Source organism: Oncorhynchus kisutch, linkage group LG10, assembly GCF_002021735.2.
Source record: "Oncorhynchus kisutch isolate 150728-3 linkage group LG10, Okis_V2, whole genome shotgun sequence".
NCBI lineage: Eukaryota > Metazoa > Chordata > Actinopteri > Salmoniformes > Salmonidae > Oncorhynchus > Oncorhynchus kisutch.
The window spans coordinates 38,943,146-38,968,588 of NC_034183.2; the positions used below are offsets into that span (position 1 = coordinate 38,943,146).

The 25,443-nt window shown below is 43.6% G+C and overlaps 1 protein-coding gene across 2 annotated transcripts in view; it reads right to left on the minus strand.

The window, feature by feature from the left end:
* Nucleotides 1–25,443, minus strand: part of pde4ba (phosphodiesterase 4B, cAMP-specific a) — a 166,715-nt gene that overhangs the window by 21,763 nt on the left and 119,509 nt on the right. For both annotated transcript variants that reach the window (XM_031833639.1, XM_020492939.2), the window contains exon 6: nt 1,424–1,536. In XM_031833639.1, coding sequence (XP_031689499.1) covers nt 1,424–1,536 — 113 coding nt within the window. The remainder of the gene's footprint in view (nt 1–1,423; nt 1,537–25,443) is intronic.

A 25,443-nucleotide genomic window follows, 5' to 3' on the forward strand; every position in this document is an offset into this window, starting at 1 on the left:
TTTGTCCAAAGTAAACGGTGAGCAAAATCTGGTAAATTGATAAGCACTCTTTTTCTTTAACAAAAAAAGTCAACTTCTTTTTGACGTCACATTGTTGTTTTGATCCAAAAAAAAAGATGTATTTTGGACGTTTTCAGTGTATTTTGAAAGCTTCCAGACAAATGTGATAAAAAAAAAAAGGTGCACCAAACTATCTGGACAGCGCTCATTTTTAACATGTTCAAAAGGATCAATAAGGAGACACGGAGCGCTTGCTAACCTGTTCTTTTCTCTGGGCTTCCTGCAACATTCACTGACCAACGTATGAAGAAGAGAGGCGTGTGCCTGCAGCATTTACAGCCCGAACGGACGGCTCAGAAATACAATTTTAAAATCATTATTTTTAACACACTTATAATAATTCTACTCTGTTTGGCTAAGTTACCTTTTCACAGAATGGCATTGCAGAATTTGCAATTCCACACGTGGAAACATTACTACTGATACGTGTGTTAACCTTTTTCACACGTGAGAAGAACAACATTTCACCACCACATGTGAACTTGCAATTCCACATGTGAAAGTGAGATTTTCACATGTGAAGTTCTCTGACATGCGAAACTGCAAATTAGATTTTCACGTGATCGATTTTCAAATGTGAAACAGCACATTTCACATGTGCAACTGAGGTGAAAACATGTTTTTTTCTTCTCACGTGAAAAAGTGGTGTTAACATGTAAACTCTATATTTAAAAACGTGAAAATATGGTTTCACCTGAAATTTGACGTGTTTTCTTTTGTAAGGCTGCGTACACAACTTGTCCTTTAGCAAAAAAGACTACATAATATCACATGGTGAACTGCAGACCCAAGTGCACTACAGACATGAAGAGACCTGCAAGCCCATAACACCTACTGTCCACTATTCACAAGCACATACTGTAAAAACACAAGCATGAAAGGGACCATGCAGGGTACTCGTACGTATTGTAGAAGCACACCGCTGACCTATCCCCCCTGGCTGGCACTGTTGTCAAGAAATAGCAATACACTTTCAAAACCACCCAGCAACTTCAATTCCCGTTCGTGGTTCCAACGGGGGGGAAAAACAAAACAAGTCACAATCTAAATCCACTGTTTGATTTAGGATCCTGAAGGTACATTATATACGGCATCTAGTTGCCAGCTCCTTCAAGCCAATGCAGCAGCGGTTGAAAGCAAGCTTGAAGGTTTATATACTGTAGGTCTACAGGGGGTTTCAAAATGAAGATATCTGTCAAAATGCTCTTGTAAGGTGCAGGGGTGCCCTTGCAAACTAACTATTTTGCAGCACATACAGATTCACAGACGGCTGCTCTTCAAAACCAGCTTAGCAGTGGCTGTCGACTTGAAGGGCAGAGGTACAGAGGCTGTGTATCGTTTATACAGAGAGTTTGAGTCTTACCTTATTGGAGGCCATGTCACTGACAGAGCGGTAGGTCTGGATGGTCTCCAGCTGGTCCAGGCACCAGTCCAGCTCCTCCATGGTCTCCATGGCCAGCTTCTGGTACGACTCATCTGTCAACAGGCACACAGACATAGGGCAGTAGTCAGCAGGGTATGGAGGGGAAGGGCGAGGTGAGAGAGGCTGGCAGAGCGGCTGCTGCGTGGCGGCCGGGCCCGGTGGTGGCAGAGGCAGAGGGGGCACACGGCCACAATGCTCTTTCATCATGAGCAAGGCTAACACTGAGGCTAACAGCTAATGGCCAAAAGGCTAGCGCTAACAGCTAGTGGTGAACTCTAGAGAGAGCAGAGTGGGATGCCACAGTTGCTGCACTCTCTCTCTCTCTCTCAAACTCTGTTACTGGCTCGCTCACTGGCTGTCTGGCTGACTGAGGTTGTTTGTTTCTTTCAGCTACTCTCGCTCAGATGCACTGCACAGTCTCCCCCCCCCCCCACCCAACTCATTTACATAAACCATCTTTTAGAGCAGGAAACCGGACCCCTCTCAGGAGAACAGACACCTCCAGACTCATACTCGGTCCCATCATAAACTATCTCGCACTTTGCACACCAACCAAAGGACATGTGATACATCTCCGCATAACAGATACAAATACAACAGAAGCGCCACACGTTCGTAAAAGCAGAACCACGGATTAATTCAGGGAGTCTCCAAGTTAGACACAGTCAGTGCTGGGAGACATTGGGCCAGAGAGGAGGAGAGGAGGAGAGGAGGGGGTGTTGGGGTGAGCTGCGGTGGTGGGGGGAGGGTGATGTGTTGCCCTCTCTCAGACACACACAGGGTAGCCTTGTGCTCAGTGCTCGACTGTGTGGTTCGACTGTGTGTTCTGGGTCTCCTAGCTGCCGCGGCACAACATAGCGCACTGCAGCAGACCCGCGGTAGTACCGACCTTAGCGTGGCCGCGTAGAATGTTACCCCCGCTCTGATCTCCCAGCCTTCAAAGGGGAGCGAGTGTTTGCTCACCAAAACATGAGAGATACAGGGGCATTATAGCATTCTCCCCGGCCTGCTGCAGAGAGAGGAGACGAGAGAGACTGAGGCCGCCGGCTGTTTGCAAACTCAATCAATCCTTTCCTCTGTAAGGCTGGAGGCTTGGCTGGGGTAAACCCTGGAGTGGAGTACTGGAAGGTTGGAGAAGTATGGGGGACTCTGGTACTGTATGTCAATATTCTCCCACACAGCACTGCTCTCAATACACGTGATGCACTATGTTAATATACTAGATGCCACTATATTAGATGTCACTATTTTTCTCTCATGGGTCTGTCTAGCTTGCAGTGTGTATACAGGCTACAGTGTCTTGTCCATGTAAGACGTTAGCATACGTAATGTGGCTGTGGATATGACTTTGTACAGTAGTGGTCAGTCCCCCAAATCTGCATCTTCACCCAGTCCCACTTCTTTGCCTTATATAAGACCCCGTTTTGGCCGCAAACCAAGGTCAGGCCAGGTCAGCCTCAATCAGTCAGTTAATCTGTTGTGGGGAAGCCATGATGGGATAAAATGGCACAAATATACACAGAGATTTGATCATTTGTAAACATGCTTACTGTAAATGAGCTCACCAGAAAGCCGACAACTGGGTCAAAGGTGAGCTATGAAAGTGTACACAGGAGCTTAACACACATCAATAACACAAACAATAAAGCCTGACGTGTATCCAAAGTCCCTTCTATAACTGACCAGATTTTATTTGTTGCTTTCACTTGTGTAACTACAAACGGTGAAGTCGGTTACTCAAGTACAGTTATGTGTGTTGCTATACTGATAAAACAACATTTGAGTTGTTTTGCAGTTACATGGGTGACATTTTGATTTGGCCTTCCATATTCCATAAGGTAAATTGGACAGTTCCGTGAGAGTTTGGTGGTATTTTCCCTCCACTGAGGTTAGTGTGATGTTTTTGAGCGCTATAAAATCCTTTCCCTGACTGGCTGGTCTAGTCTGGGCTAGGGATGAGCTGGCACAGCCTATAGGCTGGTCTGGTCTGACATCAGTGGGTCTGGGCTGGGGAAGCAGCTGTGAAAAGGCCCAGTAAGTCTAACTTACCACATACACATAAGAGTTGGGGGTTTTCACCACCTCTCCTCCTCACACACTCTCTCACACAGTCACAAGGAACACTCTGATCACAATCCCAGACACATCTGGCCTGCAGGGGCCAACAGCCAGGAAACACATACACTCGCAGAACCAACTCATACACGCGCACACACACACACACACATTCACAGTACCAGTCTGTAAGTTCGGACACATCTACTTATTCAAGGGCTTTTCTTTCTTTCTTTTTACAATTTTCTACATTGTATAATAATAGTGAAGACATCAATGCAATGAAATAAGACATATGGAATTATGTAGTCCCCCAAAAAGTGTTAGACAAAATATATTTAAAAAAAAATAGTAGCCAGAAGGCCAGCATCCCGGAGTCGCCTCTTCACTGTTGACGATGAGACTGGTGTTTTGCGGATGCTATTTAATGAAGCTGCCAGTTGAGGACTTGTGAGATGTCTGTTTCTCAAACCAGACACTCTAATGTACTTGTCCTCTTGCTCAGTTGTGCACCGGGGCCTCCCACTCCTCTTTCTATTCTGGTTAGGGACAGTTTGTACTGTTCTGTGAAGGGAGAAGTGCACATTGTTTTACGAGATCTTCAGTTTCTTGGAAATTTCTCGCATGGAATAGCCTTCACTTCTCAGAACAAGAATAGACTGACGAGTTTCAGAAGTAAGTTATTTGTTTCTGGCCATTTTGAGCCTGTAATCGAACCCACAAATGCTGATGCTCCAGATACTCAACTAGTCAAAAGAAGGCCAGTTTTATTGCTTCTTTAATCAGAACAACGGTTTTCAGCTGTCCTAACATACTTGCAAAAGGGTTTTCTAATGATCAATTAGCCTTTTAAAATGATAAACTTGGATTAGCTAACACAACGTTCCATTGGAACACAGGAGTGATGGTTGATAATGGGCCTCTGTACGCCGAAGTAGATTTTCCGTAAAAAATCAGCCGTTTCCAGCTTCCATAGTAAATTACAACATTGACAATGTCTACACTGTATTTCTGATCAATTTGATGTTATTTTAAATGGACAGAAAATGTGCTTTTCTTTCAAAAACAAGGACATTTTTAAGTGACCCCAAACTTTTGAACAGTAGTATACATACAGAGACACACACTCACCAACAGTTGATTAAGACTCAAATACTGTACATACTGTATATACTTAGGCACAAAAACTTGAGTGCAAACATAAAACCTCGTCCTAACAAGCAGTTGACCATCCAAGCAGACAGAGAGGATAGATCTAGATGTCGGTAAGGAAACTACATCAGGTGAGCGAGGAAAGATCTCTCGCGCTCATCTTTCCTCTCTCATCATTCTCAAAACGGAACTTCCAGCCACATATCCTGTTCTCCCAGAATCTCTCTCTCTCTCTCTGTGTGTGTGTGTGTGTGTGTGTGTGTATTCAGACCCTTTGACTTCTTCCACATTTTGTTGTGTTACAGACTGGGGTGAAAGTAAAGTGGTAAGGTCTGGTACGCCGTACCGGTAAAACGTGAGCCTATCACAATTAATACATGTCCAAAAACGATAGGCTATTACACCATAATTTAACATTACTGCATGTCAGCCGCATGAAAAAAATTAACGAATGGACTGAAAACCGGGTGTTGTATGCTCCAAATTGCGTTATGGTTTGAGGGGAACACTTACATCTTGTCAAGGCCGAGAGACGCTCAAGGACAAGGCGGAGATGAGTGGACGAGACTGAGGCGCGAGTAGACAACAGTGGATGCCTCAGTTCAGGCTACAAGTGTAAGCTTAATGACACTAGCAGCAGTTCATTACACTACACTTCGGTGTTTGTAACGGATGTCTCTTTCCATTCATCAAATTGCTGTTGCACAGTGCACTGTTGGGGTTTGAATGGTTAAATTATTTTGTGAGTGAACGAATGTAGCCAGCAGGAGCGCCTTTGTTAAGTGATTGTTTGACAATCAGATGAAAACATCATCATGCGCTGCGTTAAAAGTCATAGGCGGCATGTCCATTAGGCTAGACGAAGCTATACTTTCCCTAAAGTAAATTGAATTTCCAAAATGATATAGCCTAATTAGCTTACTCCCGTATATACAGAAATAAATACAAAAAATTCAAAATAGGTTACTACACCAGAAAGTATGATTTGGCCACAGAGGATCATTAGCGGTAGATTATTTGAAATCGCATAGCCAACAGTCGGAAGAGCCAGCAATGTGGGCAGCGTGCGCTGCAAATACCAGATAGATGATTGTTATGTTACGACTGTCAGTGAAAAACATGGGCCATATCCCAGCGCGTACATATTCACTGTCTTTATCATTCGGTCAGTGCCAATTCTGTTTGTTTTTGGACAATCATTTCCTCATCCAGGTTAGATGGACGTCATATTGTATTTGTGTCTCCCCTTTTCGTTGGCCGATTATACGGATCAGACAACATCGTTTTTATGTCGGTGTCGGCAGCGTAGGCTACCCTGTCATTTTCGTAGTATTAAAAAAAACATGTGTGGGCGCACTTCGGTACCAGTAAGAAATTAGATCTATATACTTTCCCCGCTGGTTACAGCCTGATTTAAAAATATATATTAAATTGAGGTTTTGTGTCATTGGCTTACACAAAATAAATAGCCCATAATGTCAAAGTGGAATTATGTTTTTGGAAACACATACAATTATCTGTAAGGTCCCTCAGTCTAGCAGTGAATTTCAAACACAGTCTCAACCATGAAAACCAGGGAGGATTTCCAATGCCCCGCAAAGAAGGGTGACTATTGAATATCCCTTTGAGCACGATGAAGTTATTTATTACACTTTGGATGATGTATCAACACACCCAGTTACTAAAAGATACAGGCGTCCTTCCTAACTAAGTTACCGGAGAGGAAGGAAACCGCTCCGGGATTTCAACTTGAGGCCAATAGTGACTTTATTTGTATACATGTTTTTGTTGTATTTTACCCACTTTTTCTCCCCAATTTCAATCTTCTCTCACCGCTGCAACTCCCCTAAGGGCTCTGGAGGTGAAGGTCAAGTCCTGCATCATCGGAAACATGACCCGCCAACCCACGCTTCTTAACACTCACCCACTTTTATCGGAAGCCAGCCGCACCAATGTGTCGGAGGAAATACTGTTCAACTGACGACCGAGAGTTGCTTACCAACACGACACTGAATGTTCACTGAATGTTCCTGAGTGCCCTACAGTAGTTACATTTTTGACTTACAGTAAATTGGCTTGAAAATCTATGGCAAGACTTGGCAACCAACTTGACAGAGTTTGAAAATAAAAATAAACTAATATATTGTATATTGTAAAATCTAGGTGTGCAAAGCTCTTAGAGACTTACCCAGACTCACAGCTGTAATCACTGCCAAAGGTGTTTCTAACATGTATTGACTCCGGGGTGTGAGTACTTATGTAAATGAGATATTTCTATATTTCATTTAAAGTCAGATGCATGGAGTTGGGCTATGGTTTGTGTGTGTGTGTGTGTGACAGCTGTGATTGAGACACTCCTCACTCAGTTTCCTGTCGAGGATGGGAGGTGAGGGGGCAGGGGGCTGGCTCAGTTTCACTATGAACCATTAAAACTACTGAAGCGTCACATCACTAACGTCCAGCTTTCACATCACTGACAACCTAGGCCTACAACACACAGGATGGATGTTGTGGTCACATTTGTTAGAAACCCCCTATACTCCCCGAGGAGAGAGACAGGAACAGGACACTGGTCCTCCAGGGCCCATTGCTCTATCTCTCTCTCACACACACACACACATGAGCACAGGCACGCATGCGCGCGCACTCACACACCCACACACACACACTTGCATTCTATTCTTTATCACTCTGTTGAACTCTTCCGGTATCTTTCTCTCTCTATTCCCACCAGAGAGATCCTACCACTGCTCTGAGGAACGCTGTTTTTCTCATTAGTACTGCAACAGCACTTTCTCTGCAGCACCATATCGTCTGCAAATAAGGGTACTGTTTACGATGGATCTGATGTTCTACATACCCACATCAAAAGCCCACACAAACAGTGACGTAGGTTGATACACAGCTGTGCCAAGGGGGATCTGACCTGTTTCATGTATAACAGTCATAATAAAACAGAGCTAGTCTTCAGGACCGTGAGGTGTTGAGCAACTCTTCCTGAAAAAGACTAGTGACTGGATGTGAGGAGAGGGAAGGCGCCTGCCTGGCTTCTCTCTGGTTGTGTTCCACATGGCACCCTATTCCCTATTTAGTGCACTACTTTTGACAAGGGACCATCAGCCTCTGGTCAAAAGTAGTGCACTGCATAGGGAATAGGGTGCCATTTCAAATCAAATCAAATTGTATTGGTCACACATGTGTTAAGCAGATGTTATTGTGGGTGTTTCTAGCTTCATCAGTGCAGTAATATCTAACAAGTAATGTCTAACAATTTCACAACAACACACACACAAATCTAAAGTCAAGGAATGGAATTAAGAATATATAAATATTTGGACGAGCAATGTCAGATAGACTAAGATACAGTAGAATAGAATAGAATACAGTATATACATATAAGATGAGTAATGCAAAATATGTAAACATTATTAAAGTGACTAGTTTTCCATTATTAAAGTGGCCAGTGATTTCAAGTCTATGTATATAGGGCAGCAGCCTCTATATGTGCTAGTGTGATGGCTATTAAACAGTCTGATGGTCTTGAGATTGAAGCTGTTTTTCAGCCTCTCGGACCCAGCTTTGAAGCACCTATGCTGACCTTGTCTTCTGGATGATAGCGGGGTGAACAGGCAGTAGCTCGGGTGGTTGTTGTCCTTGATGATCTTTTTGGCCTTCCTGTGACATCGGGTGCTGTAGGTGTCCTGGAAGGCAGGTAGTTTGCCCCAGTGATGCGTTGGGCAGACCGCACCACCCTCTGGAGAGCCCTGCAGTTGTGGGAGGTGCAGTTGCCGTACCAGGTAGTGATACAGCCCGACAGGATGCTCTCATTTGTGCATCTGTAAAGGTTTGTGAGGGTTTTCTGTGCCAAGCCAAATATCTTCAGCCTCCTGAGACTGAAGAGGCGCTATTGTGCCTTCTTCACCACACTGTCTGTGGGTGGACCATTTCAGTTTGTCAGTGATGTGTACGCTGAGGAACTTGAAGCTTTCCACCTTCTCCACTACGGTCCCGTCGATGTGGAGAGGGCGGTGCTCCCTCTGCAGTTTCCTGAAGTCCACGATCAGCACCTTTGTTTTGTTTACATTGGGTGAGAGGTTATTTTCCTGGCACCACACTCCCAGGGCCCTCACCTGCTCCCTGTAGGCTGGCTTGTCATCACTGGTAATCAAGCCTACTACTGTTGTGTCGTCTGCAAACTTGATGATTGAGTTGGAGTCGTGCGTGGCCACACAGTCATGGGTGAACAGGGAGTACAAGAGGGGGCTGAGCACGCATCCTTGTGGTGCCCCCGTGTTGAGGATCAGCGAAGTGGAGGTGTTGTTTCCTACCTTCACCACCTAGGGGCGGCCCGTCAGGAAGTCCAGGACCCAGTTGCACAGGGCGGGGTTGAGACCCAGGAACTCAAGCTTAATGATGAGCTTGGAGGGTACTATGGTGTAGAATACTGAGATATAGTCCAGATGGGATAGGGCAGTGTGCAGTGCGATGGCGATTGCATTGTCTGTGGATCTATTGGGGCGGTAAGCAAATTAAAGTGGGTCTAGGGTGTCAGGTAAGGTGGAGGTGATATGATCAAAGCACTTCATGATGACAGAGGTGAGTGCTACGGGGTGATAGTAATTTAGTTCAGTTACCATTGCTTTCTTGGGTACAGGAACAATGGTGAACATCTTGAAGCATGTGGGGACAGCAGACTGGGATAGGGAGAGATTGAATATGTCCGTAAACACTCCAGCCAGCTGGTCTATGCATGCTCTGAGGACACGGCTAGGGATGCTGTCTGGACTGGCAGCCTTGCGAGGGTTAACACGCTTAAATGTCTTACTCACTTTGGCCACAGAGAAGGAGAGCCCAAAGTTCTTGGTAGCAGGCCGCGTCTGTGGCACTGTGTTATCCTCAAAGTGGGCGAAGAAGGTGTTTAGCTTGTCCGGAAGCAAGACATCGGTGTCCGCAACGTGGCTGGTTTTCCCTTTGTGGTCTGTGATTGTCTGTAGACCCTGCCACATACGTCTCATATCTGAGCCGTTGAATTGGGACACAACCTCTGTTTATTGTATTTATCAATGAGATTATGAGTTATGACTTAGTGCACACACTCTGCCCACATTTCCAAATCCCCCAAACCGCACACACACACACCTACATAGATGACCCCTCGCTGAAGCCTGTTGGTAGAGGTCAGCTGGGTATGCAGTGATATGGTCCTCAGATGTCTACAGGGACACTGATCCACACTGCGTCACAGATCTGATCTATAAAGGCTTCCAAACGTCCTTCTCAACTTCTCTTTACCCCTTTCCTCATCCCTCGCCACTGTCCTCATCCCACTCATCATAGCTATGCCCTGCTGGCTCCAAAGGACAACTAACTGAGACTAGGGTTAACCATTAAAGCTTAGCTCACCACATGGCTCTGTGGAGTTTGACTAGAGCCACACTATCAACGTCTAGTGATCAGACCAATGTCTATATCACTCTGATGTTTATTGTGTTAACAGAGTTTGGGGTCATCTTTGGAGGCATCTGACAGTCACCCAACATGACTCCTACTGGTCTGGCTTATAACCAACAGATGACACAATCTTCACTATCAAAGGACACACAGAGAGAACTCTGAACCAAGCAACCCCAGGTCCCTTCTGGCTCTATGACAGTGATGTTACACGAACGTCATGTGGCATTTGGGAAAAACGACAACAACTGGGTAGAAGTGTGGTAATTGGGTTATGAATCTTTGTGATCCGTGTTAATATGGTGACTTGGAGGGCTTAACTCCAGTCATCGTCCGTCCCACCAGTCACAATGGGCCCTATTGGGGTCTGCCAACAGTCTTTCGCGGCTTCACTGCAAGTATATTGTATGTTTTAAACATTCAATCATTTTTTAAATTATTTACAGTCTTTCTATCAGTGTGGAAGTTCATGTCAGATGAACAGGCAAAGCTTGGTCTGTGTGTGTGTGTGTGAGAGCATTAAGAGTAAGTCCTTACTGCTGGGTTTAGTTAGATGAGTTTCTTCAACTCATTGTTAACAGTACAAATTGTTCCTAAATGGCTGAAATGTTCTATTTCAACTGCAAGAATTGACACTTGTTGACTAATTGGAACTTTTTGAAGTTTGAAGGAATTTAATTTACAGCCCATTCTGCCCAGATATGACTAACAGGGACATAGATAACACAATGGTTCTGATAGTAAATAAAGCAGAACACAGTAATGCATTGACTGATTCAAACAGACTCTGTGTGTGTGTGTGTGTGTGTGTGTGTGTGTGAGCATCCATGATCGCAGCTCCCTGTCTCTGTACATTCGTTTCCAGCCGTTCTGTAACACTGCTCTCCCTGTCCCTCTCTCCCTCCCCTCGGCCCCTGTAGCCCGCCAGACATTTCTGTAAACAGGCCAGGCGAAAAGACTAGGGAACACCTCAGACACGGAATGACCAACCGAGGGAAACCAGCAGGGAACGCTATAAATTGGTCATGCAACCAGGTAATCAAATCAAGAAAATCACCCCACCATGCATGCCCACATCCCTCTCTCTATCTCTCTCTCTCTCTCTCTCTCTGTCGCTCCCCCTTTCAGCCCTCAGGATGGTTGGCCAACCTTGACTCCCCTCTCTTTACACGCTCACTCACCCTTACCCGCATCTCCTAAATCAGAAAGACCCTGGGAAAGATAGACAGTTTGGCACGTGTGAGGTTTGCGTGAGAAGTTGCTTGAGAGTTTTCGGAGCGAATGCTCACCGCTCAAACGCAACGCTGACATCATTTACTGGGGGCATAGGCATCTGTGTGAGGCGATCAAACGCACACGCACACATACACACGGACAAACACACAGACCGAGCTTTGTCTGTTCACCTGACGTGAACTTTCACACTGATAGGAAGACAGTTGGCAGACCTCAATAGGGTCCATTGTGACTGGTGGGACAGACGATGACTGGAGTTAATTACCACACTTCTACCTAGTTGTTGTCGTTTTTCCCAAATGCCACATGACGTTCGTGTAAAATCACTGTCATAGAGCCAGAAGGGACCTGGGGTTGCTTGGTTCAGAGTTCTCTCTGTGTGTCCTTTGATAGTGAAGATTGTGTCATCTGTTGGTTATAAGCCAGACCAGTAGGAGTCATGTTGGGTGACTGTCAGATGCCTCCAAAGATGACCCCAAACTCTATTAACACAATAAACATCAGAGTGAGTTAGACATTGGTCTGATCGCTAGACGTTGATAGTGTGGCTCTAGTCAAACTCCACAAAGCCCAGTGGTGAGCTAAGCCTTAATGGTTAACCCTAGTCTCAGTTAGTTGTCCTTTGGAGCCAGCAGGGCATAGCTATGATGAGTGGGATGAGGAAAGGGGTGAAGAGAAGGTGAGAAGGACGTTTGGAAGCCTTTATAGATCAGATCTGTGACGCAGTGTGGATCAGTGTCCCTGTAGACATCTGAGGACCATATCACTGCAAACCCAGCTGACCTCTACCAACAGGCTTCAGCGAGGGGTCACCTGTGTAGGTGTGTGTGTGTGTGTGTGTGTATCGTTTGTGTGTGTGCTTTTGTGTTGCTGGGCAGTTAAGGACACTCACAAAGTGGACGCAAAATTTTAACTCCTGATCCTGATCCAATTAGGACTTGATCAGTTTAGCAAATGTTGAGTTTGGTTTAAATCATTTCCTAGCTGCCTTCACTGACATAAAGACATTAGTTACGTAAATTGGACATTCTGATGAAATAAAATGTAAATACTGTTGCAATCAAAACAAATTTTAAAAAAGGTACTTACTTCCTTAAGGCTTGCTAGTTTGAGAGGAATTTATTTTGAAATTCGGAGGAAAAACACACGTTATATGAGTTCACTCCCATGTTTGGTTAGAGTTCCAGAAAAAAATGATATGAAGGTATATCATTCATTGTCTTTTTTTTTTACGAGAGGGAGGAACTGAAAACTAGGAACCTCGCCAAACATTCTTTATCACAACATTGACAAACATCAAAAAAAGGAGATTTTTCTTTTATGCTTTACAAAAGAAAGGGGGCTGATGTATTCTCTCCCAAATTCCCAAAAGAAAAGCAGCTGTCTGTGTGGCTGCTTGGTTGACTGTGAGGGTTTGAATGGATATGTGCTGGGATAAATGTTCCCACTGATCAAAACCATGTCATTTCAACAAAGAAATTCAATGTGATGACGTTGAATCAATGCGGAAAACATAAAGGATTTTTTCCCGCCTAACGTTTAACCCAAATCCAATGACATGGTGATCCTTTTTTTAATATATTTTTTGTTGTTGAATAACACATTGGTTGATAACTCAACCAAATGTAAATCAAAAACTAGATGCTGAAAGTCCGTGCCCAGTGGGATAAGACGGAACCTATGGCTGAACAGGGCTGCTGCTGGCAGGGGAATACTTGAGGGGAAGGGGAGCCATCTACTTTATGACTGTGCTGACGTCAATGGCATAACTCAAATACTTACTGGGTGCATGCTTCCAGCTTTCAGAACCTGTTCTAGGGCAGGGCACACACCAAAACCTGATATGGAGTTGAATGAAAAACTGTAGTGGAGTCAAGTTGTGGTTTTGTTACATTTTATGGTGACACAACTGTGTTTTTCTGGACAGTGGTTTAAGAACACAGTTTACTTTGGCAACAACAACTCAAAAAACAAATTCAACACTGTAAGAGATGGATGGTTTGCGGGGTGAAGTGTAGATGCCATGGAACAAACATGACTGGATGAGACAACCGTGTGTGTGTGTGTGTGTGTTTTGAGCAGCTTGACCGCACAGACTTAATGTCATTAAAAGCATTGAAATGAAATATTGGTCTATTACAGTCCTCTGCATATGGCCTCAAAAACAGGCATCATGGTCATATACACTGCATTCGGAAAGTATTCAGAAGTATTCAAACCCCTTGACATTTTTCACATTTTGTTAAGTTACAGCCTTATTCTGAAATTGATTAAATTGTTTCCCCCCCCCTCAATCTACACAAAATACCCGATGATAATGATAAGCAAAAACAGGTTGAGAAATGTTTGCAAAAAACTGAAGTATCACATTTACATAAGTATTCAGACCCTTTACTCAGTTGAAACACCTTTGGCAGCAACTACAGCCTCGAGTCTTCTTGGGTATGACGCTACATTTTTAACATTTATTTAACTAGGCAAGTCAGTTAAGAACAAATTCTTATTTTCAATGACTGCCTATGAACAGTGGGTTAACTGCCTTTTTCAGGGGCAGGATGACAGATTTTTACCTTATCAGCTCGGGGATTCGATCCTTCTGGTTACTAGTCCAACGCTCTAACCACTAGGCTACCTGCCAACCCATGCTTAGCATACCTGTATTTGGGGAGTTTCTCCCATTCTTCTCTGCAGATCCTCTCAAGCTCTGTCAGGTTGAATGGGGAGTGTCACTGCACAGCTCTTTTCAGGTCTCTCCAGAGATGTTAGATCGGATTCAAGTCCGGGCTCTGGCTGGGCCACTCAAGGACATTCAGAGACTTGTCCCGATGCTACTCCTGCATTGTCTTGTCTGTGTGCTTCAGGTCATTGTCCTGTTGGAAGGTTGGCCAGCTCTAGGAAGAGTCTTAGTGGTTCAAGACATTTAAGAATGATTGAGGCCACTGTGTTCTTGGGGACCTTCAATGCTGCATAAATGTTTTGGTACCCTTCCCCAGATCTGTGCCTTCACACAATCCTGTTTCGGAGCTCTACGGACAATTCCTTTGACCTCATGGCTTGGTTTTTGCTCTGACATGCACTGTCAACTGTGGGAATGTATATAGACCTTCCAAATCATGTCCAGTCAATTGAATTTACCACAGGTGGTCTCCAATCAAGTTGTAATCATCTCAAGGATGATCAATGGAAACAGGATGCACCTGAGCTAAATATCGAGTTTAATAGCAAAGGGTCTTTTTTTATTTGTAATAAATTTGCAAAAAAATGTTTACACTTTGTCATTATGGGGTATTGTATGTAATAGTGATAAGAACAAAAAAAATCATACATTTTAGAAAAAGGCTGTAACGTAACAAAATGTGGAAAAAGTCAAGGGGTCTGAATACTTTCCGAATGCACAATATGTCCACCGTGTGTGTGTGTTTATTGTCACATCACGGAGTCACACACACTTTTTCCTCTGATGTTCTGAGGAACTGCTGTGACACTCTGTGGTTGTTAAGAACACATGTACCCACAGTCACACTAATACCACTGTCTGATGCAGCGGGCAAAGTCCTCATTCTAGATCTCTCCCCCTGATTCCAAGGCAGTGAGACAGTTTACCAGCTCTTCCACGAGAAGACCACGGTGTAAACCAGCCCTGTCTGAGGTCAGAGCTACAGTAATGTCATGCCATATCTGTTCCAGGCAGGCTAGTGGGTAAAGATAGCCCTTCTGTGAGGAGAGAAGAGTGCAGACACACTGCCTGACCAGTCGACCACCCCCTGACTGGAGGGCTCATGTTGGGGCTTGTTTGTGACACTGGAGACATGGAGGACCAAAGGTTAACGGGGTAAGAGGGTAGCGGTAAGAAGCAAAATATAAACGCTGCACAGCAAAGGCCTCTGAAATAAAAATATACATGCTGCAAAGGCCTCTGAACAGAACTCTACAGGCCAGGCCAGCGCCTGACTGATACCCGACACTCAGCTTACAGGGAGTGAGAAAAGGCTGGGGGGGGCTATATGACCTGGATGCTGCATTAGCTAAGGGATTAACACTATACAAGACGAGTAGGTATCTGATGTTTTATGAGACTGACTTACATCAAAACCAGCCAACCAACATGTGAGATGAATTGTAACGTATAGAAAGTACAGAACAGCTACATAGAAAACAACAGTAACAACTGGAAAAAAACTGGCATGTCTCCTGTCCTGATCAGATACAATTGTTCAGGAATCCTGTTTGACGTTATGCACATGATGGTGTTAAAGAGTTCACATGTTACCCAATCTACTTCACGCACACACACACACACACACACACACACACACGTGTGCGCAGGCACGCACTTGCTCGACACACTCACACGTAGGCACGTACGCACGCACGCACACACACACACACACACACACACAACGGATTGAAGATGTGATACAGAACACAGGTGTTTTCTGTCTAAGAGGCATCCAGTATGGGCTGTATATCCTTGGCACAACCAGGACGAGGCAAGCGAACGAACGCAGAGTTCAGAGGAGAAAAGACTTTCAAAGAAAGCGTTATGCAATATTCTGGACTGTCAGGTGGGTACGTACAGGGTGAGCTACGCCAGTGCTTTAATGTCATAACAAATGGACTGCCGTTGCTTATTGACAAAACCAAATTCAGATGTTCTGCTGGTTTTCCTTGGCCGTTCAGTGGGCTCTTTCCATCGCCATCACCAACCAGAGAGAACGTTTTTTGAAAAGATCCCTGCAGCCTAAAACAGTTTCTGAAGTATGTGACACAAATAATAGTTTGATTCGGAAGATATTCAGATAACCTCCATAAGAGGACGAACAGAAAATAGATGAAGGTAGGGCTGGGCGATAAATCAATATCAATAATTATCGGAGGTAATTACTTACCCCGATAACGATATAAAAACCTTTAGATTCATTTTCGCTAATGTCGATATAGAATAATTAGGTCCAGCAGTCCATTTCACCTCTGACGCAGCAGGAACGTGTGGAGAAGTGACAATATGAACGTGGAGAGGTATACGCCCACTAAAACCCACTTAGCACCTCGAGTGATGGAGTAGCCACTATTAACCACAAAAAAATGTGTGATGTAGGCGAAAACAGTGGCAGTGATAGCCATGGAGAAGGAGCAGCTTCCAATTAAGAAATTATTGATAAAAAGGGTTCAACTGTTTCAGTAATTTGGAAGTGGTTTGGCTTTTTGAAGTCCGACAAAGAGCAGAGCAATGTTCGGTGCAAATTGTGCCGTAGACAGGTGGTTACGAAGCCTAGTAGTACGGCAAACCTTTTTTCAACATCTGAAGCAAAATCACTCTTTGGAACATGCAGGAGGTTTGAGTTTGCGCCATGGTATTTATAAACGCCCCTCAAGCACCAGCCAATCTGGGGATGTTTGCCTGAAGCAGTCAACACTGACAGCGTTTATGCCCTACAAGCAAACATTGAAAAGACAAAAGACATCACAAATGATATTATGCATTGCATTGCTAAGGACATGCTACCAATTAGCACAGTTGAAAAGGAAGGTTTCAAGAGGCGTATCAATTGAATTGACCCCAGGTACGTGCTCCCTGGCCGCAAACATGGAACAATTTTCTTTAAAGTATAATTTGATGTGTAGCTCACGTAATAATAAAAAAAAATGTAACCTTTATTTAACTAGGCAAGTCATTTAAGAACAAATTCTTACTTACAATGATGGCATATCAGGGAACAGTGGGTTAACTGCCTAAATCAGGGGATGAACAGATTTTTACCTTGTCAGCTCGGGGATTCAATCTAGCAACCTTTCGGTTACTGGTCCAATGCTCTAACCACTAGGCTACAGTTTGTTCAGGCATTAGGCATTGTTGAGTCTGAAGCAGATATGCACCTTTTAAACATTATTTGATTAATTTCATGATAATTATCGTTATCGATTGAAAAAATATATAGATATCGTGATAATTGATTTGCCACATCACCCAGCCCTAGATGAAGGTAATATCAATCAATCAAATGTATTTATAAAGTCCTTTTTACATCAGCAGATGCCACAAAGTGCTGTACAGAAACCCAGCCTAAAACCCCAAACTTATGTACTTGTTTGGCCAATGCGACACGCATACACAAACACACACACACACACACTTGTCCATTAGCTTGATTTGAATCATGACTCTTCCTAACAGTACACTCCAGTTGGATACCAGGAAAAATATTATTTGTGATGTCATACGGTCTCCAAAAGTTTGAGCAAATAACCAGAGTGTGGATCAAAGATGGAGGCCAGGGGATGGCAGGGCAGAGGGCCGGCGCTGGGGTTTAGGAGCAAGCTGTGGTATTCCGCACCTCGGCTTGGAGTAAACACCACAGGACATCAGTCAGGGAGAAACACACACCGACGCAGCTGTCACATACACACACACATATACCCACGCTCGAACGCATAGATGTAGGATTTTCATTTGATCCCCCACTTACAGGAGTCCTGTCCTGCCCTGTCCTGCAGGACATTTAAAACCTGTCATGTATTTGAGGTTTTAAAAAACGCTTCTGAAGTGTGTTATTTCCACTTTGAAATTTTAGACGAAAAAAAACGAGACAAAAATGTCCATTAATTATAATCCACATAATCGTTCACAATCTCTGTTGCTGCAGGACTCTTTTTCCTTCTGTAGAAAACGGGCTCAAATTAAGATCCTACATCTGTACACGCACAGACATACACACACACACATAAACATGCTTGAACGTACAGGGACGCACACACACAAACACACACACACGCACATTTGAACACACACTAGGAGTGCGACGTGCTCTTGTGGCAGTATCCAGGGGAGTACACAGTATACAATGCAAGAAGAGGGAGGTACTGTAGTGTTGTTGGTACAGGGCGGTCAGAGCAGAGAGGGACAGTTAAACACACAGGGACAACAGAGGTCAGCTCTGTGTCTTTCTGCTGCACACATGACAGTTCCACTAACTAACAGTTCCACTGGTCATGTTTCCAGGGGATTTCTTTAGGCGTGACACTGACATATCATGGAGATGGTAATGTTTGGACAGTCTGGGTGGTTGCCTCGGCAGCCTGGGTTTGGTTGGAACATGAAAGGAAGTCACAGTTGTACAACTGAATGCACTCAACTGAAATGTGTATTCTGCATTTAACCCAACCCCTCTAAATCAGGTGAGTGGAACTAATGTGATGTTAGGGCTAGTACAACATTGTCACAACATTGTCTCATAGTGGCAGCAAGGCATGTGTGGTGGCCAAGATTGACCAAGCCTGGCCAAGCCTGGCCTGGCATGACAGGGTAGTGCCATTCACTCAGAGAGGTGGGTAGTGAGGATCAACATTGGGGTATGAAATGGGCCTTACTTGAGCTTCATAGATGGCTGCCAGTCGACAAAGAGGGATATCAAGGTTTTACTAATGCTTATAAAAAATGAAACACACATTACCGTAGCTCCATGTAAACTAAAATGTATTTTGAGGGTGTCCCAATTTGGTTTCTGAAATCACTCTAATCTTAGAGCTAATGTTTGCTGGTTTTCCAGCACATAAATGGTTATCCAGGATCCCTGCAGAAGCTCTACGTAAACACAGTGGGGTGAAGGTTGTGAGGGAGAGGTGTGTCTGTGAATGCAGACACTGAAACTAACTCTGAGGGTAGCTATGACCTCAGGCCTAGTACCCACATGCCTGAGAGAGTCAGAGAGAGAGGGCATCTCAGTTCAACGCAGGAAGAAAGAAAAAAAAAGCACATCCTCTCTCAGCGATGAGAAAACAAACCATAGGTCAATAAACAGTGTGAGGGAAGAAAAACAGCAGCCATTTCGGAAGCAGTCACTGACAGTCACAGTCACGGACTAGCAGAGGTGTTTGAATGATACCGCAGACAAAACAGAGGTCCCATTAATAACATCAACAGTGAGTGATGTGACTGTGACATAACTCTGGATTAGGTGCTGGATGTCCATCTAGGTCCTACAGACATCTAGCATACATCCAGTGGCAATACAGTACCACACATCCAGGCCTGATTTGTCATCTTGACACAATTGAGACATGGATTGTATGTCTGCCATTCAGAGGGTGAACGGGCAAGACAAAAGACTTAAGTGCCTTTGAACGGGGTGTGGAAGTAGGTGCCAGGCGCATCAGTTTATGTCAAGAACTGTAACGCCGCTGGGTTTTTAACGCTCAACAGTTTCTCGTGTGTATCAAGGATGGTCCAACACCCAAAGAACATCCAGCCAACTTGACACAACTGTGAGAAGCATTGGAGTCTTCATGGGCCAGCATCCCTGTGGAACGCTTTCGACACCCTGTAGAGTCCATACCCCGACGAATTAGGTAGGTGTTCTTAATGTTTTGTGCACTCAGTGTATATACCAGTGTCAATGACTATTTGTGTGAGTGATCTGGGAAAACATTCCAATCCAAAATTAAATCTAGAATCGGCTTCCTATATCGCAACAAAGCATCCTTCACTCATGCTGCCAAACATACCCTCGTAAAACTGACCATCCTACCGATCCTCGACTTCGGTGATGTCATCTATAAAATAGCGTCCAACATTCTACTCAACAAACTGGATGCAGTCTATCACAGTGCCATCCGTTTTGTTACCAAAGCCCCATACACTACCCACCATTGCGACCTGTACGCTCTCGTTGGTTGGCCCTCGCTTCATACTTGTCGCCAAACCCAGTGGGTACAGGTTATCTCAAGTCTCTGCTAGGTAAAGCCCCGCCTTATCTCAGCTCACTGGTCACCATAGCAGTACCCACTCGTAGCACGCGCACCAGCAGGTATATCTCACTGGTCACCCCCAAAGCCAATTCCTCCTTTGGTCGTCTTTCCTTACAGTTCTCTGCTGCCCATGACTGGAACGAATTGCAAAAATCTCTGAAGCTGGAGACTCACATCTCCCTCACTAGCTTTAAGCACCAGCTGTCAGAGCAGTTTACAGATCACTGCACTTGTACTTAGCCTATCTGTATACAGCCCATCTATCTACCTACCTCAACCCCATACTGGTATTTATTTATTTTGCTCCTTCGCACCCCAGTATCTCTACCTGCACATTCATCTTCTGCCGATCTACCATTCCAGTGTTTAATTGCTATATTGTAATTACTTCGCCACCATGGCCTATTTATTTCCTTAACTTACCTCATTTGCACTCACTGTATATGGACTTTTGTTTTCTTTTGTTCTACTGTATTATTGACTGTATGTTTTGTTTATTCCATGACATACAGTGCCTTGCGAAAATATTCGGCCCCCTTGAACTTTGCGACCTTTTGCCACATTTCAGGCTTCAAACATAAAGATATAAAACTTTATTTTTTTGTGAAGAATCAACAACAAGTGGGACACAATCATGAAGTGGAACGACATTTATTGGATATTTCAAACTTTTTTAACAAATCGAAAACTGTTTTATTTTAATTTTTTATTTTAAATGTCCATAAAAATGACACAAACAAATGAGACTCTTTATTGTACGTCTTCAAGGTATAGCCAAGAATCCTGACATAAAATGTAAAATATTTTTAAATAAAATATAAATATAAGACAAAACACACATCACGACAAGAGAGACAACACTACATAAAGATAGACCTAAGACAACAACATAGCAAGGCAGCAACACATGACAACACAGCACAGTAGCAACACAACATGTAGCAGCACAAAACATGGTACAAACATTATTGGGCACAGACAACAGCGCAAAGGGCAAGAAGGTTGAGACAACAATACATCACGCAAAGCAGCCACAACTGTCACTAAGAGTGTTTGAATGAAGAGATTGAGATAAAACTGTCCAGTTTGAGTGTTTGTTGCAGCTCGTTTTAGTCGCTAGCTGCCGCAAACCCGAAAAGAGGATCGACACAGGGATGTGTGTGCTTTGGGGACCTTTAACAGAATGTGACTGGCAGAACGGGTGTCGTATGTGGAAGATGAGGGCTGCATTAGATATCTAAGATAGGGGGGAGTGAGGCCTAAGAGGGTTTTTATAAATAAGCATCAACCAGTGGGTCTTGCGACAGGTATACAAAGATGACCAGTTTACAGAGAAGTATAGAGTGCAGTGATGTGTCCTATAAAGAACATTGGTGGCAAATCTGATGGCCGAATGGTAAAGAACATCTAGCCGCTAGAGAGCACCCTTACCTGCCGATCTATAAACTATGTCTCCGTAATCTAGCATGGGTAGGATGGTCATCTGAATGACATTGCATGAAAAATGATTTTTTGATGCTCTTGGTTGTATTAATATAGGATCTATCACATCCCTCATCTGTCCCAGAGTCTCTCGCACAGAACAGGTAGATTTTTGTACTACAGGGTATAGTAGATTGACATATGCTAGTGTTTTTGCTGTTCGTTAGGCCTACTCATCTTGTTGGCTGACAAAAAGTAAATGTCTTCAATATGCACCTCGGAATTGGATAAGGACGCACGCAGTTGCGTCCCCGATGTGTCCATCTTCACTTGTAGCCTGTGAGAAAGACCCGATCAGCACACTCAGGGAGAAGGGCAAAACACAGCACTCTGGCCCGCAAAAGGCATCTTTTTAGAGTGCATTCACAATTGGGATGCTGCTGTGAAATTCAAGGCAATATCAAGTGCTTGTCAAATTGTGAATGAGGGAGACCATTGAAGTGTGTACAGTCTGCGCAAAGAACAAAGCAGAGCTCATGCCTTTCAAGCAACTTTTTTTCAAAACAATCAGTAGTCTCATCATGCAGCCTTACAATACATTACAAATCTAAAATATATAGCCCAACATTTGTAGAACAACTAAAGCTACATTAATAACTCTAAATTAAGCATATAGGAATACCTATTTCTTTGTTAACTGCTCAACACAGAATAGCTGCATGTCCGCACTCCCTCAAATCGCTTGGAGAAAATATTTAGATTTTATTCAGCTTTGTTCAATTGTATTCTTCATACTATAAAATAATATAAAATAATGCCACGGAATCAAAAGCTAATCTTGTCTGCTAAATTACCTAGTGTAGCACGCAACTATTTGGCAAAGCCACATCAGCACCTAACATAAGGACAACTCAGAGTATGCTATTCTGTTCTTCTGAAAGAGACTGCATTTTCTTCATATTATGTTTCTTTAGGCCTGTCTAAAATAACTCATGGATTCATTGTGAAGGTGTACGCTATTTCACATGGATTTATTAGACTTTTTAAAATGGCTTGCAGGTTATGTGTGGAAGCCAGGAGATGCTAAATGTGTTTATGTTAATTAACGGTCAATTACAGTGAGACCAACAACAAAAAACTAATTAGTCCATCAGTCATCGGGGAACATTTATTGGTTGACGGGAATAACCAAAGTGATGAATTATCCCGGGGGTGAATTACTTCATGATTGTGTATTGTGACACCTAAAGAATAAGTTATGGCACAAGTTATTAAAGTGTGTATTTATGTAAAACTGTTGTTTATGATGTTATACAGAATGTCCATGGAAAATGACGCATTTATGGTAGGAATGTGTTTTGGGGCAATCATGATGGTACTTTTGTAGCTGAAGGGAGTTCCTGGAAAGAGTACACCTACTTAGGTGCCAAATTGGCTTTTGCCTGGGGGAGAGCAGGCTGGGCAAGTAAACAGGTTGGCTAGAGTAGAGTTATAGCTGACTTTTGTCATAGGTTGTTGCCCGGAATAGTTTATATAGAGAAGATTTTAGATTTATTCAAGTGTTTGATTTTCTGTACAGCGTTTGTCTAATTAGTCCTGCACCTGTTAGTATTGTAAATAAAAGCCTCTAAGAGAGGTGAGCACCAGAACATCACGTCTGTCTCTTCACTGTCCGATCCACCGCTTCGGTTTCTCTACCACACACACACACAGACACAGACACACACACACACACACACACTACTGTAAAAGCAGACAAACACTCCTGTCAACTTTGTCCTTGTCTCAGAGTGTGAAGGTAAATATACTTATCTCTGATTATAAAGTACATCCTCATCCAGCTCCCTGGTGATTTCAAACAAGATATCCTCTCTCTGTTTTTTTCAATGTGAGCACAAGACCCCAAAACACACATCTGTACTCCTGAGAGAAAAAACAACATCTTACCTAACAACTCTAATAAACCCACAAAATCTGAGAAAGTCTCACTTTCAACCAGTTAAGTGCATTAAGATCGTATAAAACCTAAATTCATCACACACAAAACTCAGCTAAATTCACTGTCAACACTCGGGCTGTAACGATGACACGCAGTATGTGCTCTATAACAGGCCACGAGAGGGAATAGCAGTGTTATGTCATACTGTGAAAGATAAAAGCAGTGTCCCTGTCAAGAACTCATTCGTGTCAACAGACGATGGACGACTTGTTGGACAACAGCCTCCCTTTGGGGTTTGAGGTTAGGATACCATACACCTTACTATAGGACTCAATGTGACTTTGCGATAGTAGAAAAGGTCATTCTAGGTTAACCAACAGGCCTTTGCTATAGCGGTAAATGTCCTTCCAGGTTAACCAACAGGATATGCACCTGTGGTGTATACTATAGTGTGAGAGGATCTCGCTTGCCCGCTGTGGTATATACTATGGAGGAAGAGGTCATTCTAGTCTAGTTAAACTAATAGGATATAGTATATACTAGAGTGCATCAACTCGATTCAGCAGCAGGCCAATTTTTTCATGAGCGGATGGTCAGGGAGCCGGGACATAATTAGAAATCATTTGCAGACTGCAAATTGACAGCAAGAAGCCCAAACAAACATAATATTTGTCTAAAACATAATCATTTCAAACATTGCTCGCATTTGTATACAATAAGATACACAGAGTAGACAAAACATTCACACCTGCTCTTTCCATGACATAGACTGACCAGGTGAAATCTATGATCCCTTATTGATGTCACCTGTTAAATCCACTTCAATCAGTGCAGCTGAAGGGGAGGATTACATAGATACATAGAGACATGAACTGGGTATGTGTGCCATTCAGAGGATGAATTGGCAAGACAAAAGATGTAAGTGCATCGGTTTGCGATGCTGCTAGGTTTTTCCATGTTAAACAGTTCTGTGTGTATCAAGAAAGGTCCACCACCCAAAGGACATCCAGACAACTTGACACAACTGCGGGAAGCATTGGAGTCAACACGGGCCAGCCGTCACGTTCGTCATATTGATGAGACCAAGGCGCAGCATGATAAGCATACATTCTTCTTTTAATGAAGGAAAAATACTTAAAGAACCAAAACGAACGTGACGCTATATACCACGAGTACTGACAGGTAGACACATAGACAATAACCCACAAAACCAAAATGGCAAATGGCAACCTAAATAGGATCCCCAATCAGAGACAACGATAAACAGCTGTCTCTGATTGGGAACCAATTCAGGCCACCATCGACCTACATATACCTAGACAATACCAAAACCCCATAGATATAAAAAAAAAACCTAGACAATACAAAAACTAAACCAACCACCCTTGTCACACTCTGACCTAACCAAAATAATAAAGAAAACAAAGATAACTAAGGTCAGGGCGTGACACCAGCATCCCTGTGGAACGCTTTCAATGCCTTGCAGAGTCCACGCCCTGACGAATTGAGGCTGTTCTGAGGCCAAAAGTAGGGTTGCAACTCAATATTAGGAAGGTGTTCCTAATGTTTGGTATACTCCGTGTGCTGTATGTCTGTATCATCGGTGTTCCCTCCGCTCAAGCTACTGCCACTGACGGCCTTTTTAGAACTGCCAAGACATCTGAAGCTGTGGAAGACCCTCAACCATCAACTGCCAGATCTGTTTTTGTTTTGTTTTCAAATCAACTTTGAGATTCATGTTTGTGATGAATAGCGCAATATAAAATACATGTATTATGATTATTATTACCCCGAGGAGAGGGGCTGTGATACTGACGCAAGTCCTGGGGCTTTTGTAGGGAGTCCCCATAATGCCCTGTATTGTCTTCCCTAACCCCTACGGAAAAAGTCACATGACAGGCTGTGTCGCACGCTAAGCCTGGGCACGCTAGGAGGACTGACTCCCTGGGAGATTAACGTT